The sequence below is a fragment of the Telmatherina bonti genome, assembly GCF_933228915.1.
Source record: "Telmatherina bonti genome assembly, chromosome: 16".
Taxonomy (NCBI): domain Eukaryota; kingdom Metazoa; phylum Chordata; class Actinopteri; order Atheriniformes; family Telmatherinidae; genus Telmatherina; species Telmatherina bonti.
In genome coordinates, this window is record NC_136614.1 from 40136395 (window position 1) to 40158115 (window position 21721).

The window sequence follows — 21721 nt, forward strand, 5'->3', positions numbered from 1 at the left end:
AGCTACTTCAAGGGTTTCAAGTTATGATTCAACTCGGCCTGGTTTCCAGCAAAGTGGCAAACCCTGAAGGTAATGCAGCCCTGACAATCACAACATCGATCCACGTCCAGGCGGGGTGGATCCTAATGGATCTAAACGACATGGCAGCATGGGCCCAAGTGAAGTTCAAACATGAAGATTTTAACCGTCTGTCATTATAATGACAGTAGAATCGGCACACCAGCTTCGAGTTTTAATTATTTTTTCAGCCACCAGCCCTTCTTTACATGTGCAGTAGGCACATCACCAAGGGAAACACTCATAAAATGTTCTTTGAAACAAGGAAAAACATTCAACATAATGATGAACAACTGTCACAGATACAAAGCCAACCACAAATATCAGGAAAATTGTTGCATTGCAGGGGAAGTAAAACAGAGTGCCGTTATTCGCTGCAGAGTCTCTGCATCAATCTAAAACTAAGATCATTGATAGAGGGACTGATCAACCTGGAAGGAAAGCTGCTGCTGTAGCAGCACAGCAACACATTTTCTGGTGTGTGGACTGCACTTCTTCATCGAGGATTACCTTTTCAGGCTAGCAGCTAGCATAACTCATCTAGGATGAGCGTTTTTCTTTAATGTGTTTCCCAAATGAAAATCAAATCACATAAATCAATAAGCATGGACATTAGAAATGGCAAAATGACCAGCAAGTTCCAGCTTAAAGTTCTATAAAATGACAGCAAAGTGGAACAGATGAAAGACCAGGTTCCAGCATGGCCTCATGTGCGAAGACTGACTAGAACATCATGGTCCCGTTTTCAGATGATCTTCAGCAGTGTTGAGTCAAAGTGAGTTAAAGTTTTTCCTTCCATTGTTTGCCCAGCGGCAGCCTGGTGGGCAGAGCTGGAAACTGGTTTTAAAGTCTATTTTTACTGCTGCCAAAGAGCAGAAAAACAAAAACTAGCCATAAAACCCTCAAAGCTTCCGTCATGACGGGCAGGAAGGCCGGACGGTCACCAGAAACCAGACAACCAAAGAAAACTCTGACTGAGAGGAATTACCTCAAGGGTTTCATGTCTGTAGCTGGTGGTCCTCCTTGTAACGCCTCAGGCGATGTTTTTACAGAAGGTCCTGATTAAAAGGAATTTTTATCTGGAAAATGATCCAGTCAGCTGACTGGTCATACCAGGTAACAGCAAAGTGATGGAGGAGAACTTACCCAGTCCACTGCTGTTGTCTCCTCCCTGGGAAATGTGTCCCCCACTGGAAGGGCCGGGGGTCCCCACAGAGGGCGTGGAGTGTGCCTCCTCCATGTCTCTCCAGGACGTGGAGTTCTGAGACGTCAGGGATGGACGGGAATGGTAGAAAATGAAATATCAGACGAAGTAAAGAGGACGTGATAATTCCATGTTTTCCTAGAGATGCTGATGAAGATGTGGAATAATAAAAGCCTACCGTTGTGTCCAGAGAGTTAAGATTAAACAGGTTTAGTCTGCAGAGCTGTGTCTGAGATCAGCTGTGCACACCGGCCGGTATTTAAGGAGCTCAGTCCAGACAGAAGGTCTTGTTCTCTGCGTCAGCTGCTCGCCGGATGGCCATCAGCTGAAGAGCTCAGCAGATGACACAACAATGATGGCGAGAGAATGAAGCCTCTAAGAGGCCGGAGCTCTTTTCTTATCCTGACATGTTATATTTACAGCACGTGGTGCCATATGTTATGGTGATTTCTGTTTCCATGATTTAATGCTTCTTCCTTCTGTTTATTTCTTTAATATTTCCATATTTCCCTGTTTTCTTTTTTTTTTTCCATATTTCTTTGCTTAATGTTAAAATTATTTTGTTTTTCTATATTTTTGCTGTTTGATTTTCCATGTTTTATGTTTCTTGGACTTTAACAGGTCAATTACATTTTATTAATTACAGAAAATTCAACATCTCGTATCCACGTGCCTGAAATGAGTTTCCTCTGCAGGGTGGCCGGGCTCCCCCCCCCACCCAGTTTCTCTGTTTTTATGTCTCTGATTTATGTTTCCATGTTGTCATACACCTCCAGTTTTTATGTTCCTGGTCTCTAATAACAGATTTTTTTCAGTTTTGTGTTAAACAGAAAGAAAAATCCAAGGGCAGCTTTGTTGTGTGTTTCTATGAACCAGTGTCCAGAAGCAGGAGACATCATCATCGCCACCAGATACCAACCTGTTTGGAGAAGTTTGTTTCCTGCAGATCCACTAAGTTTAACATCAGTTCCAGCCAATTCATAATCAATAAATAAGGAAAACCAGCAGCTGGATCCAATCCTCCATCCTGAGCTGCACTAGCGACAGTGTTTCCTTTATATTTGGAATTTATTCACGAAAATATTTATTTCCACTCTGTTTATTTTATTTTTTAATGATTAATAAAAATTTTAAACTTCTTAAATCAGTTTGACTCATTTTTAATAGGGGCATTTGATCTCATCCAAAGGAAACCACGGAGCAGAAGTTGCGCTAAATCTGTATCTTCATCTGTGTAAATGTGTGTAAATCCCTGCAAAGGACACAGAACCGGAACCCGACGGTAATCCGGCCAAACAGGCTCTGACACCGGGTCGGGAGGGGAAAGGGAACTGGGAAATACAATCAAGCAGTCACAGAGAAACTGCAACGGCAGGAATAAAAAGCGCAGTTGGCGCAAACAGAGACAAACAGGGTAAAAAAAGACAATCAGGGACAAACAGAGACAAACAGAGACAAACAGGGAAAAAAGACAAACAGGGACAAACAGAGACAAACAGAGACAAACAGGGACAAACAGAGACAAACAGAGACAATAAGAGACAAACAGAGACAAACAGGGACAAACAGAGACAAACAGAGACAAACAGGGGAAAAAAGACAAACAGGGACAAACAAAGACAAACAGAGACAAACAGAGACAAACAGGGACAAACAGGGGAAAAAAAGACAATCAGGGACAATCAGAGACAAACAGGGACAAACAGGGACAAACAGGGACAAACAGAGACAAACAGGGACAAACAGAGACAAACAGAGACAAACAGGGACAAACAAAGACAAACAGAGACAAACAGGGTAAAAAAAAGACAATCAGGGACAATCAGAGACAAACAGGGACAAACAGAGACAATAAGAGACAAACAGAGACAAACAGGGACAAACAGAGACAAACAGGGGAAAAAAGACAAACAGGGACAAACAGAGACAAACAGAGTCAAATAGGGACAAACAGAGACAAACAGAGACAAACAGAGACAAACAGAGACAAACAGAGACAAACAGGGACAAACAGAGACAATAAGAGACAAACAGAGACAAACAGGGACAAACAGAGACAAACAGAGACAAACAGGGACAAACAGAGACAAACAGGGACAAACAGAGACAAACAGAGACAAACAGGGACAAACAGAGACAAACAGAGACAAACAGGGACAAACAGAGACAAACAGGGACAAACAGAGACAAACAGGGACAAACAGAGACAAACAGAGAAAAACAGAGACAAACAGAGACAAACAAAGACAAACAGAGACAAACAGGGTAAAAAAAAGACAATCAGGGACAATCAGAGACAAACAGGGACAAACAGAGACAAACAGGGACAAACGGGGGAAAAAAAGACAATCAGGGACAATCAGAGACAAACAGGGACAAACAGAGACAAACAGGGAAAATCAGGGACAAACAGAGACAAACAGGGACAAACAGGGACAAACAGAGACAAACAGAGACAAACAGGGACAAACAGAGACAAACAGAGACAAACAGGGGAGGAAAAAAGACAAACAGGGACAAACAGAGACAAACAGGGACAAACAGAGACAAACAGAGACAAACAGGGACAAACAGAGACAAACAGGGACAAACAGAGAAAAACAGAGACAAACAGGGACAAACAGAGACAAACAGAGACAAACAGGGGAAAAAAGACAAACAGGGACAAACAGAGACAAACAGGGACAAACAGAGACAAACAGAGACAAACAGGGACAAACAGAGACAAACAGGGAAAATCAGGGACAAACAGAGACAAACAGGGACAAACAGGGACAAACAGAGACAAACAGAGACAAACAGGGACAAACAGAGACAAACAGAGACAAACAGGGGAGGAAAAAAGACAAACAGGGACAAACAGAGACAAACAGGGACAAACAGAGACAAACAGAGACAAACAGGGACAAACAGAGACAAACAGGGACAAACAGAGAAAAACAGAGACAAACAGGGACAAACAGAGACAAACAGAGACAAACAGGGGAAAAAAGACAAACAGGGACAAACAGAGACAAACAGGGACAAACAGAGACAAACAGAGACAAACAGGGACAAACAGAGACAAACAGGGACAAACAGAGAAAAACAGAGACAAACAGAAACAAAGAGGGACAAACGGAGACAAACAGGGACAAACAGGGACAAACAGAGAGAACAGAGACAAACAGAGGCAAACAAAGACAAAGAGAGACAAACAGGGACAAACAGAGAGAACAGAGACAAACAGAGGCAAACAAAGACAAAGAGAGACAAACAGGGACAAACAAAGACAAACAGAGACAGAGACAAACAGGGACAAACAGAGACAAACAGAGACAATCAGAGACAAACAGAGACAAGCAGGGACAAACAGAGACAATCAGAGACAAACAGAGACAATAAGAGACAAACAGAGACAATCAGAGACAAACAGAGACAAACAGAGACAAACAGGGGGAAAAAAGACAAACAGAGAAAAACAGGGACAAACAGAGACAAAAAGGGACAATCAGAGACAAACAGGGGGAAAAAAGACAAACAGAGACAAACAGAGACAAACAGGGACAAACAGAGACAAACAGGGACAATCAGAGACAAACAGGGACAAACAGAGACAAACAGAGACAATCAGAGACAAACAGAGACAAGCAGGGACAAACACAGACAAACAGAGAAAAAACAGGGACAATCAGAGACAAACAGGGACAAACAGAGACAAACAGGGACAAACAGCAGAGACAAAAAACGGCAAACAGGGACAAAATGAGACAAGCAGACACAAACAAACGAGGAAAAACAGGGACAATCAGAGACAAACAGGGACAAACAGAGACAAACAGGGACAAACAGAGACAAACAGAGACAAACATGGACAAACAGAGACAAACAGAGACAATCACAGACAAACAGGGAAAAACAGGGACAATCAGAGACAAACAGGGACAAACAGAGACAAACAGGGACAAAAAAAGACAATCAGAGACAAACAGGGGAAAAAAAGAGACAAACAGGGACAAACAGGGACTAACAGAGACAAACATGGACAAACAGAGACAAACAGAGACAATCACAGACAAACAGGGACAATCAGAGACACAGGGACAAACAGAGACAAACAGGGAAAAACAGGGACAATCAGAGACAAACAGGGACAAACAGAGACAAACAGGGGGATAAAAGACAAACAGGGACAAACAGGGACAAACAGAGACAAACAGGGACAAACAGGGACAATCAGAGACAATCAGGGACAAACAAAGACAATCAGGGACAATCAGAGACAAACAGGGACAAACAAAGACAATCAGAGACAAACAGGGAAAAAAAAGAGACAAGCAGGGACAAACAGGGACAAACAGAGACAAACATGGACAAACAGAGACAAACAGAGACAATCACAGACAAAAAGGAAAAAACAGAGACAAACAGGGACAATCAGAGACAAACAGGGACAAACAGAGACAAACAGGGGGGAAAAAAGACAAACAGGGACAAACAGGGACAAACAGAGACAAACAGGGACAAACAGAGACAATCACAGACAAACAGAGACAAACAGGGATAAACAGGGGAAAAAAAGACAAACAGGGACAAAAAGAGACAAACAGAGACAAACAGGGACAAACAGCAGAGACAAAAAACGGCAAACAGGGACAAACAGGGACAAAATGAGACAATCAGACACAAACAAACGAGGAAAAACAGGGACAATCAGAGACAAACAGGGACAAACAGAGACAAACAGGGAAAAACAGGGACAATCAGAGACAAACAGGGACAATCAGAGACAAACAGGGACAAACAGAGACAAACAGAGACAAACAAACAAAGAAAAACAGGGACAAACAGAGACAAACAGGGACAAACAGAGACAAACTAGAAAAAAAGACAAACAGGGACAAACAGAGACAAACAGAGACAAACACAGACAAACAGGGACAATCAGAGACAAACAGGGACAAACAGGGACAAACAGAGACAAACAAACAAAGAAAAACAGGGACAAACAGAGATAAACTGGAAAAAAAGACAAACAGGGACAAACAGAGACAAACACAGACAAACAGGGACAATCAGAGACAAACAGAGACAAAAAGGGACAAACAGAGACAATCAGAGACAAAAGGGAAAACAGACACAAACAGGGACAAACAGGGACAAACAAACAAGGACAAACAGGGACAAACAGAGACAAACAGAGACAAACAAACAAGGAAAAACAGGGACAAACAGAGACAAACAGAGACAAACAGGGACAAACAGAGACAAACAGAGTCAAATAGGGACAAACAGTGACCAACAGAGACAATCAGAGACAAACAGAGACAAACAGGGACAAACAGAGACAAACAGAGTCAAATAGGGACAAACAGAGACAAACAGGGACAATCAGAGACAAACAGAGACAAATAGGGACAAACAGGGACAAACAGAGACAAACAGGGATAAACAGGGGGAAAAAAAGATACACAAGGAAAAACAGGGACAATCAGACACAAACAGAGACAAACAGGGACAAACAGAGACAAACAGAGTCAAATAGGGACAAACAGTGACCAACAGAGACAATCAGAGACAAACAGAGACAAACAGGGACAAACAGAGACAAACAGAGTCAAATAGGGACAAACAGAGACAAACAGGGACAATCAGAGACAAACAGAGACAAATAGGGACAAACAGGGACAAACAGAGACAAACAGAGACAAATAGGGACAAACAGGGACAAACAGAGACAAACAGAGACAAACAGAGACGAACAGGGATAAACAGGGGAAAAAAAGACAAACAGGGACAAACAGAGACAAACAGGGAAAAACAGGGACAAACAGGGACAAACAGGGACAATCAGAGACAAACAGAGACAAAAAGAGACAAACAGGGACAATCAGAGACAAACACAGACAAACAGGGACAAACAGCAGAGACAAACAACGGCAAACAGGGACAAACAGAGACCAATGGAGACAAACAGGGATAAACAGGGGAAAAAAAGACAAATAGAGACAAACAGAGACAAACAGAGACAAACAGGGATAAACAGGGGAAAAAAAGACAAATAGAGACAAACAGAGACAAACAGAGACAAAAAGGGACAAACAGAGACAAACAGAAACAAACAGGGATAAACGGGCAAAAGGGACAAACAGAGACAAACAGAGACAAACAGGGATAAACAGGGGAAAAAAAGACAAACAGGGACAAACAGAGACAAACAGGGACAATCAGAGACTAACAGAGACAAATAGGGACAAACAGGGACAAACAGAGACAAACAGAGACAATCAGACACAAACAGGGACAAACAGGGACAAACAGAGACAAACAGGGATAAACAGGGGAAAAAAAGACAAATAGAGACAAACAGAGACAAAAAGGGACAAACAGAGACAAACAGAAACAAACAGGGATAAACGGGAAAAAGGGACAAACAGAGACAAACAGAGACAAACAGGGATAAACAGGGGAAAAAAAGACAAACAGGGACAAACAGAGACAAACAGGGACAATCAGAGACTAACAGAGACAAATAGGGACAAACAGGGACAAACAGAGACAAACAGAGACAAATAGGGACAAACAGAGACAAACAGGGACAAACAGAGACAAACAGGGACAATCAGAGACAAACAGAGACAAACAGGGACAAACAGAGAGAAACAGACAAACAGAGACAAACAGAGACAAATAGGGACAAACAGGGACAAACAGAGACAAACAGAGACAAACAGTGGAAAAAAAGACAAACAGGGACAAACAGAGACAAACAGGGACAAACAGAGACAAACAGGGACAAACAGAGACAAACAGGGACAAATAGGGACAAACAGAGACAAACAGGGACAAATAGGGACAAACAGAGACAAACAGGGACAAATAGGGACAAACAGAGACAAACAGGGACAATCAGAGACAAACGGGGAAAAAAGACAAATAGAGACAAACAGAGACAACCTCCACCTGGTCTCTAGGGTCCTGAAAGACGGACCTCCACCTGGTCTCTAGGGTCCTGAAAGACGGACCTCCACCTGGTCTCTAGGATCCTGAAAGACGGACCTCCACCTGGTCTCTAGGATCCTGAAAGACGGACCTCCACCTGGTCTCTAGGATCCTGAAAGACGGACCTCCACCTGGTCTCTAGGATCCTGAAAGACGGACCTCCACCTGGTCTCTAGGATCCTGAAAGACGGACCTCCACCTGGTCTCTAGGGTCCTGAAAGACGGACCTCCACCTGGTCTCTAGGGTCCTGAAAGACGGACCTCCACCTGGTCTCTAGGATCCTGAAAGACGGACCTCCACCTGGTCTCTAGGATCCTGAAAGACGGACCTCCACCTGGTCTCTGGGATCCTGAAAGACGGACCTCCACCTGGTCTCTAGGGCCCTGAAAGACGGACCTCCACCTGGTCTCTAGGATCCTGAAAGACGGACCTCCACCTGGTCTCTAGGATCCTGAAAGACGGACCTCCACCTGGTCTCTAGGATCCTGAAAGACGGACCTCCACCTGGTCTCTAGGATCCTGAAAGACGGACCTCCACCTGGTCTCTAGGATCCTGAAAGACGGACCTCCACCTGGTCTCTAGGGTCCTGAAAGACGGACCTCCACCTGGTCTCTAGGGTCCTGAAAGACGGACCTCCACCTGGTCTCTAGGGTCCTGAAAGACGGACCTCCACCTGGTCTCTAGGACCCTGAAAGACGGACCTCCACCTGGTCTCTAGGATCCTGAAAGACGGACCTCCACCTGGTCTCTAGGGTCCTGAAAGACAGACCTCCACCTGGTCTCTAGGACCCTGAAAGACGGACCTCCACCTGGTCTCTAGGATCCTGAAAGACGGACCTCCACCTGGTCTCTAGGATCCTGAAAGACGGACCTCCACCTGGTCTCTAGGACCCTGAAAGACGGACCTCCACCTGGTCTCTAGGGTCCTGAAAGACGGACCTCCACCTGGTCTCTAGGGTCCTGAAAGACGGACCTCCACCTGGTCTCTAGGGTCCTGAAAGACGGACCTCCACCTGGTCTCTAGGGCCCTGAAAGACGGACCTCCACCTGGTCTCTAGGGCCCTGAAAGACGGACCTCCACCTGGTCTCTAGGGTCCTGAAAGACGGACCTCCACCTGGTCTCTAGGGTCCTGAAAGACGGACCTCCACCTGGTCTCTAGGGTCCTGAAAGACGGACCTCCACCTGGTCTCTAGGGTCCTGATAGACGGACCTCCACCTGGTCTCTAGGGTCCTGAAAGACGGACCTCCACCTGGTCTCTAGGGTCCTGAAAGACGGACCTCCACCTGGTCTCTAGGGCCCTGAAAGACGGACCTCCACCTGGTCTCTAGGGTCCTGAAAGACGGACCTCCACCTGGTCTCTAGGATCCTGAAAGACGGACCTCCACCTGGTCTCTAGGGTCCTGAAAGACGGACCTCCACCTGGTCTCTAGGATCCTGAAAGACGGACCTCCACCTGGTCTCTAGGGTCCTGAAAGACGGACCTCCACCTGGTCTCTAGGGTCCTGAAAGACGGACCTCCACCTGGTCTCTAGGATCCTGAAAGACGGACCTCCACCTGGTCTCTAGGATCCTGAAAGACGGACCTCCACCTGGTCTCTAGGATCCTGAAAGACGGACCTCCACCTGGTCTAAGGGATCCTGAAAGACGGACCTCCATCTGGTCTCTGGGATCCTGAAAGACGGACCTCCACCTGGTCTCTAGGGTCCTGAAAGACGGACCTCCACCTGGTCTCTAGGGTCCTGAAAGACGGACCTCCACCTGGTCTCTAGGATCCTGAAAGACGGACCTCCACCTGGTCTCTAGGGTCCTGAAAGACGGACCTCCACCTGGTCTCTAGGGTCCTGAAAGACCTCCACCTGGTCTCTAGGATCCTGAAAGACGGACCTCCACCTGGTCTCTAGGATCCTGAAAGACGGACCTCCACCTGGTCTCTAGGGTCCTGAAAGACGGACCTCCACCTGGTCTCTAGGGTCCTGAAAGACGGACCTCCACCTGGTCTCTAGGGTCCTGAAAGACGGACCTCCACCTGGTCTCTAGGATCCTGAAAGACGGACCTCCACCTGGTCTCTAGGATCCTGAAAGACGGACCTCCACCTGGTCTCTAGGATCCTGAAAGACGGACCTCCACCTGGTCTAAGGGATCCTGAAAGACGGACCTCCATCTGGTCTCTGGGATCCTGAAAGACGGACCTCCACCTGGTCTCTAGGATCCTGAAAGACGGACCTCCACCTGGTCTCTAGGATCCTGAAAGACGGACCTCCACCTGGTCTCTAGGATCCTGAAAGACGGACCTCCACCTGGTCTCTAGGATCCTGAAAGACGGACCTCCACCTGGTCTCTAGGATCCTGAAAGACGGACCTCCACCTGGTCTCTAGGATCCTGAAAGACGGACCTCCACCTGGTCTCTAGGGTCCTGAAAGACGGACCTCCACCTGGTCTCTAGGATCCTGAAAGACGGACCTCCACCTGGTCTCTGGGATCCTGAAACACTGACCTCCACCTGGTCTCTAGGGTCCTGAAAGACGGACCTCCACCTGGTCTCTAGGATCCTGAAAGACGGACCTCCACCTGGTCTCTAGGGTCCTGAAAGACGGACCTCCACCTGGTCTCTAGGATCCTGAAAGACGGACCTCCACCTGGTCTCTAGGATCCTGAAAGACGGACCTCCACCTGGTCTCTAGGATCCTGAAAGACGGACCTCCACCTGGTCTCTAGGATCCTGAAAGACGGACCTCCACCTGGTCTCTAGGATCCTGAAAGACAGACCTCCACCTGGTCTCTAGGATCCTGAAAGACGGACCTCCACCTGGTCTCTAGGATCCTGAAAGACGGACCTCCACCTGGTCTCTAGGGTCCTGAAAGACGGACCTCCACCTGGTCTCTAGGATCCTGAAAGACGGACCTCCACCTGGTCTCTGGGATCCTGAAACACTGACCTCCACCTGGTCTCTAGGGTCCTGAAAGACGGACCTCCACCTGGTCTCTGGGATCCTGAAAGACGGACCTCCACCTGGTCTCTAGGGTCCTGAAAGACGGACCTCCACCTGGTCTCTAGGATCCTGAAAGACGGACCTCCACCTGGTCTCTAGGATCCTGAAACACTGACCTCCACCTGGTCTCTAGGGTCCTGAAAGACGGACCTCCACCTGGTCTCTAGGATCCTGAAAGACGGACCTCCACCTGGTCTCTGGGATCCTGAAAGACGGACCTCCACCTGGTCTCTAGGATCCTGAAAGACCTCTCCACACACACCTGGCTTCTGACAGGCAGCAGGTGAAGCGAGCTTGCAGGTGGATTCAGACAGGCTGCCTGAGGAGCGTCATGAGGAAGATGGACTGCTACAAGCAGGAGGAGATTCAATAAAATGTTTCTGTAACAACTTTGCTGCATCTCTGTGTCTGAGCATCTTCTTTACAGCATTACATTCCCTACATTATCATTTATAATCCCTTTCCTGTTGCCAGATGTGCACAGCTTCAGAGTAAACACCAGTTAAAACACATGTGTTTCATGTAAAGGACATTTTTATACTGACAATATCTCTGCATATTTAAAAGCTGTTTTATTATGGTTTTTATTTAAACTTTATTATACTAATAAGCCTGTGGGAGACATGCAGAGACACATGACAGTCTCATGTTTTGTATTAACAACTGAGATAGATCACTCTAATGTAGGCCATAATATATGATGATATGATACATAAAGTTATGTTTGCTGGATTTGTTCATTTATTTATTACAACTTCCTAAAAAGAATTTAGTGAGACGAACCGTCTCACTAAATGTAGTTTCATGAGAGAAGCAAATTCATTCTCGTAATTTAGCGCTTTGTTTTACTTTTGGCGGCAGAAGAATCGTGGTCAAATGTGAGTTCGTCACTACCGGTTAGTGCTCTACGTCCAGTGTTCCATCTGGGACAACACTTACCCACCGTAGCGTACACTACAGAAAAAAGTGCGCATTGCGCACTACGCACTACATTCCAGTGCGCTAACAAATTGAGACACAGCTAATGTCTTCCCATTGCTCAATGACCTAGGATATGTACAGAAGCGCAAAAATTATAAGCCTGCTATCATCAGGTACTACCATTGTTCACTGCAAAAAAATCCTAAAAAAATTCATGAAAGACTTCACAGAGTGTACCTTCCACACAGATCAGAGCTAGGGTTAAAAAAAATTTCCTACATACGAGTCCTTTTATTTGAGTGGTTGTGTCAACTGACTAGGTTTAAACTGTCGTGAATACGTAAAACATATTGTCAAAAGAAATCGTGACAAGGATGAGAAGAACAGTGAAGAAATTGATGATGTGCTTGAGGAGTTTGAGCAAAACCAAAACAACGTGATAAATGAATGGTATAATCTTGCCCCGAATCAGAAGTTGTGAGGTTGCCCTGCGATGATGACCTCCAAGAAATGGAACAAATTGATGAAAATGAGCAAAAAGATGTGCCTGACTTTTGTCCCACTGCTGCAACAGAACTCAGAGCCATCAGAGAGCCCCCTGCCATTGATGTGACCACTCTTAGGCAAATGTATCAAAATCTGAATCAGAAGCAGGCCTCTGTGTTCTATGCCGTTAGAGACAGGTGCATAAATTGTGTCTGTGACCTCAGTCCAGAGCTAGTTTTCCTTTATATCATTGGTTTTGCAGGAACAGGTAAGTCTCACTTGAATAAATGTATTCACTCAAAGGGCAACAAAAATACTGAGCAGACTGCCAAGAAATGCAGAGGAAGCTGAAATGTCAAGCTCTACTGTTTTGCTGAGTGCTTTCACTGGAACAGCAGCTTTTGGCATCAGTGGTACAACTTTGCATTCACTCCTCTGCTTGCCGAGAAGCTTAAAACCTCCCATCCAAGGCCTGGGTAACAAACTGGATGAAGTTCGAGCTGAACTTCACAATGCTGAAATTATCATCATTGATGAGATATCAATAGTTTCCAAGGAACTCTTAGCTTATGTGGATGCTTGACTCCAACAGATCAAAGGTGCTTGTTGGACTTGAATGAAAAGAAAATCTATGCCAATCCAGAGGTTACTGCTGCCACCCAGACCATGAGACAAGCCAATGTTGATGACTTGATGCCTCTTCTTCAGCTTCGAGAAACGGTTAACAGGCCCAATACTCTGACCATTGTTCACAACAGAGGGATTGCCATCTCGCATTGAAGACATCAAAAAACACCATGAAATGTGCTTAGCTGATGTAATATGTCTTACTGAAACTCATCTATGGGGCTCGTTTGTTACAGTCTTCATCTGGATGGCTGCGACATGTTCGGACACAAATTTTCCTGACATCGCCAGCAGAATGGTGGTGGTGTTGCTGTTTATGTAAAAAACCATATTCGGGTACATGAAAAAAAGTATATACACAACTGATCTTGAGTTTGTAGTTCTGAAGGTTGAGTCTCAAGTCCCAGCACTGATTGCAGTGGTGCACAGACCTCCAAACTACAGTATGAGTCATTTCCTGGAAAATCTGGTAAGTCTTCTGGATGCACTGGAGATCATGCACTGTCAACCTATAATTAACGAAAATCAGGTAATCAAGTCATCAAACTGGTGTTGGAGCTTTTTCGATCAAAGGGGTATGAACGTCTGATCACATCTGCCACCCCAGACAAGAACACACTGCTTCCATTTCACAGCCTCTTTGTCAGAACGTTGTCTCCATTCTGGTGTCATGAAAACACATTACAGTTACCACAATCCTGTCTTTTGCATCGTGTCCAGCGGCGAACCATAAAAAAGTGACGTGAGTTCATAAGATTTGACATCGTAAATTGTTCACGATTCAAAATATATATTGTAATCAAATATTATCCTGCATAGAAATAATTTACTAATAGATAAACATGACTAACTCAAACAGTATGATATTACAGTTATGCAGAATACATTTTCATTTATGTCTTATGTCTTGTTTGTAAATAAAATGCATAAACTGCTTAGGTATGTCTTTTAGATGTATTTTAGACATGTTTACCCCAGACAGGAGACTTGTTCTCCTGTGTCCTCTGTGACAACTTCTTCCAGCAAAACCACCCACAGTTGGTCGACACAAATCACCTCTACAACATCTTCATGAACTGTTGGTGCAAACCAGAACCATCACTGCTGGTCCACACAGAGAAGTCTTCTACATGCTGCTATCCCGGCCTTTAAATAAAACAGGCGATGAAATGTAACCTATCAATCTTCACCTGCCTGAGTTATTGAGAGATCACACATTGTTCTGTTGCAATTGTTTAAGACCATCTCTTTTGTGCCAATCAGGTTTTTTTCAGGTCTGAGCAGAATGCTGTCAAGATGTACAAAACATCTGGATGCAAAACCACACTGGACAAGAAATTATTGGACTTGAAACACATTCAAAGTAATCATTTACATTATGTAGATTTCCAACTTCATCTAAACACCTGCCTGAGTCTGTTGCAAATTGTTTAAAACCATCAACTTTGTTTTTAATAGATTGTTCTCTAATGTGGGTAACTGTCTTCACTGCTGGAACTGACAAAAATTGGAACATCACTTTCCTTTGTAGCTTATCTTTATTTAAATGTTCATTATATATGTATTGTAATAATTGGAACTTTGCATATAAATAAACAAAATAAAATTGTCCACCAAAGTAGGGGGGGTGGTGGTAGGCCAATAAACAATAGACAAACTTTGCTTTGTGTCTTTGTGCCTGTTTGTTTTTGGAATTTCAAATATGTGAACACAAGCAGTACAATTTACAATCCATGCAATAGTTAAAAAGTCAAAATATATCTTCATGGGAGCAAATCCTGAATTTAAATTGCATGCCTTTAAAACATCTAGTTTGGGTGGTGAATTTGATTTAATAAAATAATTCTTTAGTACTATTTTCTTCCTTTCTCCATCTCATTATGATCAAAGATTATAGGAGATTTTTTTTCCAGGGAAAGGAGCAGAAGCATTAATGTTAATGGTAGGATCACCCATGACAAATCAGTAGCTAGAGCCAAGTTTATTTTGCCGAAATACGATCACTGGTAAAGTCATCTGCAACCTGAGCAAAAAAATGATTTCATCAAAACTTTTAAACACATGTCATCCCTTCTGTTTCCTTCATGTAGTTTTCTTGTGAATGTGGGAGTAGCTGTATCTGCTCAGGTGAGTTCCTGAAGCACAAGTGGAACCCATCTGCTAATTATTCCTATAATTGATCCACCCTGGTTAATTCAGCACCAGATTATTTAACTACTGATACATTTGGGGCCTTATCAAACTGTGTAGCAACGCTGAATACAGGTGGCGTACGTACGGAAAACTGGAAAAAAAAACTTCACTATATACAAAGCAGTGCGTACGCACATCCCACGCCTGTTTCGCTTCATAAACAAGGATCAACACTAAATGTGAGGGAACATTTGGCCACGCCCACATGTTGACCATAAAAGGTCAGGCTGACGCCCTGATAAATATTAATCCATCTCATTTCCATGACGGTTCTGCAGGAAAATTTTCTGGAAAATGAGGAAGAAATTCTAACAGATAAAGCTGTAAAATGTAAAAGTATTTTATCTGGTGGAGACGGGATGGACATCACCACCAGCAGAAAGACAGAGGAGGTCAGCAGGGGACAGATGCTGTCAGCGTCTCATCAGACCACCGGACTTATCCAGAAAGGACAAATAAAGTGGTCAGACAGTAAAATGTAGGGAGAAAGTGCATCTTGGTCCACAGGAGGAGGAAGGGGGGGCGCTGCCCACTCCCACAGATTAGAAGCTGGCGGGAAAATGAAGGAGTCCAGAGATACGCTGGAACAAAATGCTCCAGATGATGCTGGAAGTGCTTCATTCCTTGGTTTCAGATTATAAAATGAACGGACATAAATGAGACGTCTGTGACTCCAGTTTATTTACTGGGAACATACTGGTGTTCCTGTGTGTCCCAGCTGGGTTGCAGCGCTGCAGAGAGGGGGGGCAGTGGTTCCACCTTGTGTCCTAGCTGCGGTGTCCTCGCAGAGGAACCAATAACTGCCATGAAGGAGGAGGTGCAGGAGATGGAGAGGAATAAACACCACCCTGACAGAAACCACACTAAAGATAAACTTGTGAATAAATGAGAATTCTCCTCCTCTGATGTGTTGCATCACTTCTAGACGTAAAGCAGCAGCGTTTGGTTCCAACGTGAGAGGATGACTGACAACACAATCATTCAGATTGGATGATTGATCAGGTGAACGCAGGTGAAGCGCTGACGCCATTTAGTAGCATGTTATGTAGCGTCTCCACTATCTGCACACATCTGCAGCTGTACAACAGGTTTCCTCCTGGGCATGGAGGCACCTCCACCTGCCTCCATCTGCCCGATGGCCGCTACACCACGTCTGGCGTGGAGAACATCGTTCTGTTCCTCTGCTCTGGGTTGGGAAAAGGAGCGGACCCGACCGGTCAGTCCCTTCCCTTTGGAAGGTGCCGGACTGGAGTCCAGAGTCTCCATGTTCCATGTCCACCAGCAGGGACAGATAAGCCACATTGGGGAGCATTTTATATCCAACCATCACTTCATGTTCTGTATCTGCAGGTGGAGGAAACACCTGAGCAGCCTGATGATGGACGACCACATAATTTTAATGTAATTTAGCATTTAGATCGTTATTATTATGGCAGCTTTTGTACAACTGTGTGATTGGGCTTTTATAACACGTACTGCTTCGTTTCAGAACAGATTTTAGTTGTTGACGTTTTACATGGTGGAGGAACAATATAAAATGTGCGTTTTCTTTAAGATTTTCACCGAAAAGTTAAAGGTGGTCCAATCTATGTCCCTACTTAACCAGTTTGATCTGAATCAGGTGTATTGAATTTTAACCTATCCAATGTTTTTCCTTTCCAATATTGCTCACATTTGGAAGCAAAATTGTAAATTGCCAAATTGGAACCACAAGTGCAAACAATTTAGATAACCTTTGGGTGTATATAAAAGTTCTTCATAGTAATGGCAGTAGAAAAGGGGAAGCTGAGAGGTAAGCAGAGGTTTAGAAATATAAAAGTGTGCACTACTGTAACTTTAATGGTTAGCTATTAAAATGTATATTTCTTCCCTGTTTTTGCCTAAACTAGTGTTCTTTTACTTGCAGTAAAACATTGTCTACAAAAGCTGGAAAAGTGTTTTTTTTTCTGTTTTTTAGCTTTTCTTTTGAGAAATTCCTGTTGTAAATGATGGCACACTTGGGAAACTGCCAAGTTCACTTTGCTATTGACTAGGTTAAGAGATTTGGTATTTTAGGTGTCAGCACATGTAATGTGTTGGCAATTCAAACTAGTGTCTGTTTTTTTTTTTGCTTTTTTTCTTTTAAGAATGAGGCAGTTTTGGGGTTCAGTGTCTTGCCCTAGGACACTGGGATTTCAGGCATTTCAGGGGAAATGCCTGGAATTGATCCCTCAACTTGCCTGTTGAAGGACAACTGCTCTTCCTCCTGAGCTACAGCCGCCCCAAGAATACCTGCTTTCACATCCTGACAACTCCTGTACCAGCTTTTCATGCTTATGGTCATAAACTGCCATTGTTATGATGTGGTGGTTTCAGTCAGTGCCTTAGTTTCTAGTTTCCTGTTTTATTTTGTAGTTTTTCCTGTTTAGTTCTCTTGGTTCTTGTTTAGCTTCATTGATTTTCTGTTCATTGGTTTCACCTGTGTCGTTTTGTTCCAGTGTATTTATACCCCTCTGTTTCAGTTGTGTTTGTTGGATCATTTTGTTCCCCTTCGTTGCTGTACCTTGTAGTTAGTTCCCTGAGTGCCTTGTTTGGATTAGAATTAACCTTCTAGAATCTGCATCCCTGTTTCGTTCATCTCTGCGTTTGGGTCCCTCACCATCTCCACTGCCACCATAACAGCCATGCCAGGTAATATGTGGGGGTTTATAAAGATATCAGGGTCTGTGTAACACTTCCATTTTTGTTTGGCTTCCATTGTCCTGATTATCTACTATACTGCTTAAATTAATTAGATGGGCCTGAAAGTAGTCTTAAATCTTGCATTTCTCTGATGTTTTCTTAATTTGTTCCACAGTTGCAGTGTTAAGACAATGTTTTGCAACTGTTCTTTAATCACAGATCAAGTACAGCACCAGATGGCTTAATGGGTTTGGGCTTACAGATGGAGAGGGAATGGGGAGGTTGTGGTCTTTCCTCTGAAGATTTGCCAGTCACAAGAGATGACTCCATCTCACCAGCTTGACCTCCTGACTGATACATTTCTACACTACGGACGGTGAAAATCCACTGACCTTGGTTTGTTCACTGTTGTAAAACCAATTCAAAATTCAATTCAAAATGCTTGTAGTTTAATGTGCTGTGCTTGTTGGTTTGAGTTTCACACATTTTTATACTGTCCTGAGTTTAAGCTTGAAGAAAGCAGTCTATATAAGTGCAAAAATTTTATTTGCAGAAGTGAACTTCCTGCAAAAATTGGACAAAGCAGAGAAACTATCATGTCTCGCTGAAGAAGACATATCATCTGTCATCAGAGAGGCAGCAGGTAAACCATGTACACAAGAAGCAGAAAAAGTTCAAATATATTGTATAGCCTCAAATTTTTAATCATATGATATTCCATTTAATCTAGTATGTTCAGTTGATCAGTTATTATTTTTGTTAGTGTTCTCTCAGCAAGACATCGAGATGGAAGAAAAGAGAAATGGAGCAGTCCCAACAGGAACCAAAACCAAAGTGTAAGCAACAGTTAAAACTGTTACAAATATGTGTTAAAAAAATGCAAATTATTATTAAAGAAATACAAAAAGGAAATAAGACAAGTTGTGAAATTTTCGTCTGATCTCCAGACACTGTCTCTAGGTGGAAACGGGACTACATAATGAAACTGATCAAGTTCTATTAGCTCAAGTAAGACTTGTCTTCTCTACTGATTTGCAATAAGAAGACACATTGTTGTAGGAAACAGCTGCAGTGGCCATAATCGGACCCATCTGAACATTGTCATTAGTTTCAAAAGTGGTCAGCCCTGAGTAAGTCTGCTCTGATATTTAAATGCATCCCCATTGTGTACTTGTTGGCCACATCATTCTTGCTATGATTTTCACCTAAATGATTGTATAGATGGTTTTTGTGTCAGGACACATAAGATTGACACTACCAGAGCACTTTGGCCACATGTGACTTAGACCAATGACATTACTGGACATATCAAATATTTTCAGACCTGTATTTAAGACTGTCCACTTTATGTAAATATGAGGCTTGAACCAAACCAATCTTAGAGATTAATTGCTACAGTTATGTCATCAGTTATATTTGGTGATGTCTAGCATAATAACTTTGTATGGTTTAACTATCAATTTTGTGCTATATTTTTTTCTTAATACACAGATCTGGGACATGTGAGTCATCCTTGGGGGATCTAGCAGAATAAGTTAGCCATTTCCACACACTGATCTGTGATTGTGCAAATATTGTTTATCAATATGAATTGACTTTTTTTTTTTCCTTTTTTTTTTTTTTTTTTTTGACTGGATTCTTGTTTAACATGGAAAAACACCACATTGAGACAAGATGGAGAGAATCAGATCTGAACTTCCAGGACCTCAGAGACCAGCTGATCTGCAGGGCTAGAACTGAATCCAGAGAGCAGTGCTCCTTCAGCTGAAAAGGAAATATCCAGGTAAAGTGTCAGTAAGGTGATCAGGTTCACAAATGAACAAAAGACAACATTTAGCTGTTTGGATTCTGTTAATGTGTGGGTTCTCTCCGGGTACTCCGGCTTCCTCCCACCATCCAAAGACATGCATGTTAGGTTAATTGGTTACTCTAAAATTGCCCATAGGAATGAGCGTGAGTGGTTGTCTCTGTGTCCCTGCGATGGACTGGCGAGCTGTCCAGGATGTATCCTGCCTGTTGCCCAAAGCCAGCTGGGATAGGCTCCCAATTCCCTGCGACCCTGAATTGGATTAAGCGGTTCAGAAAATGAATGAATGGATTCTGTTAATGTTATAAATTAGTGATGGGTGGCAGTACCTTAGGTGGTAGAACATGTCCAGTAACTGGGAGGTTTGAATCTCAGTCCCTCAGTCATCTGTCATGCCCTCAGGCAATACTCTATCTTTCTTACCTCCATTGTTTGCATTGTTGCAAGAGTGTATGAATGTTTGGTGTTGGTTGGATGAGCTCTTGGAATGGCTTGGCTGCCATGTTTTTCAGTCTGTCCTAGAGCAGCTGTGGCTACATGTGTAGCCGACAATCAAGAATGAAATGAGTGGATAAATAATGGCCTTATTAGAAGTGATTTGAATGGCATCGTCATAAAGCACAATATACACTATTCACAAAAAGTTAGGGATATTCAGCTTTTGGGTGAAATTTCACAACAAGCCTAAAATGCCTTCAAACCTGTACAGGTGAACTTAATGTGATCTTCTCTAAGCTTTTAAATGCACATGTCCAACTGTTAAATGCTTCAATAAATTTTGCACAAGTTGCTGTTCTCTAACAAGGAGCTTAACGGCAAAAATCCCGGCAGGTGTGTGATCCTTGAATTGACCAATAAATGTCCTGGTTCAATTAGAGCTGGTGTTTAAACAGTTGTCCTCATCATGCTGTTCACATTTTGACATCATGAGACCAAGACGACACCTAACAATGGAACAACAGTCCCTTGCCATTGCCATGCTTCAAACAGGACGTTCTCAGACAGAAGTGGCCACTGAGCTTGGAGTGTCACAGAGTGTCATCAGCAGGTTGCAACAGAGATATGGAGAGACTGGAAGAGTCACAGAAAGGCCTAGAAGTGGACGTCCTTTGGCCACATCCCGTGCTGATGACCGCTACATTGTGAACACTGCCCTGAGAAACCGGATGATGAATGCCACTCAACTCCAGGCACGTTTAAGAGAGGTGAGAGGCACCCAAGTGTCACGTCAGACCATTCCAAACCGTTTCCATCAGCGTGGTCTGCGTGCTAGACGACCTGCACGGGTACCTGACCACACCACCAGGCACAGGCATCATCGTCTTGCATGGGCCAGGGAGCATTTACGCTGGACGAGGAACCAGTGGGCCTCAGTGCTGTTCTCTGATGAAAGTCGATTCACACTGAGCAGAAATGATGGCCGGCAACGATGTTGGAGACGTCAGGGAGAGCGCTATGCATCAGCCACTGTTGTCACCAGGCCAGCTTTTGGTGGTGGCGGTGTTACAGTGTGGGCAGGGGGGTCCACTTGGTACAGAACTGTCCTACACTTTGTGAATGGTACAGTGACAAGTCCATACTACCTGAATAACATCATTAATCCAGTGATTGTGCCCCTACATGAACAGCACAGGCCTAATTTCATCTTCATGGACGACGATGCTCCTGCTCATCGAGGCCGCATCATCAGGGAACGGCTGTTGGAGACTGGTGGACCTCAAATGGAACGGCCTGCACTCTCTCCAGACCTGAATCCCATTGAAAACCTGTGGGATCAGCTGAGCCGT

General features: G+C 44.0%; 1 protein-coding gene across 1 annotated transcript in view; it reads right to left on the minus strand.

The window, feature by feature from the left end:
* LOC306767268 (homeobox protein Meis1-like) overlaps positions 1 to 20363 on the minus strand; it is a gene marked incomplete at both ends in the record, with an annotated part of 79776 nt that extends 59413 nt beyond the window's left edge. The window contains 2 exons of the mRNA XM_079255189.1: positions 1204 to 1318; positions 20358 to 20363. Coding sequence (XP_079111315.1) covers positions 1204 to 1318; positions 20358 to 20363 — 121 coding nt within the window. The remainder of the gene's footprint in view (positions 1 to 1203; positions 1319 to 20357) is intronic.
* Between the last annotated feature and the right edge of the window lie 1358 nt (positions 20364 to 21721).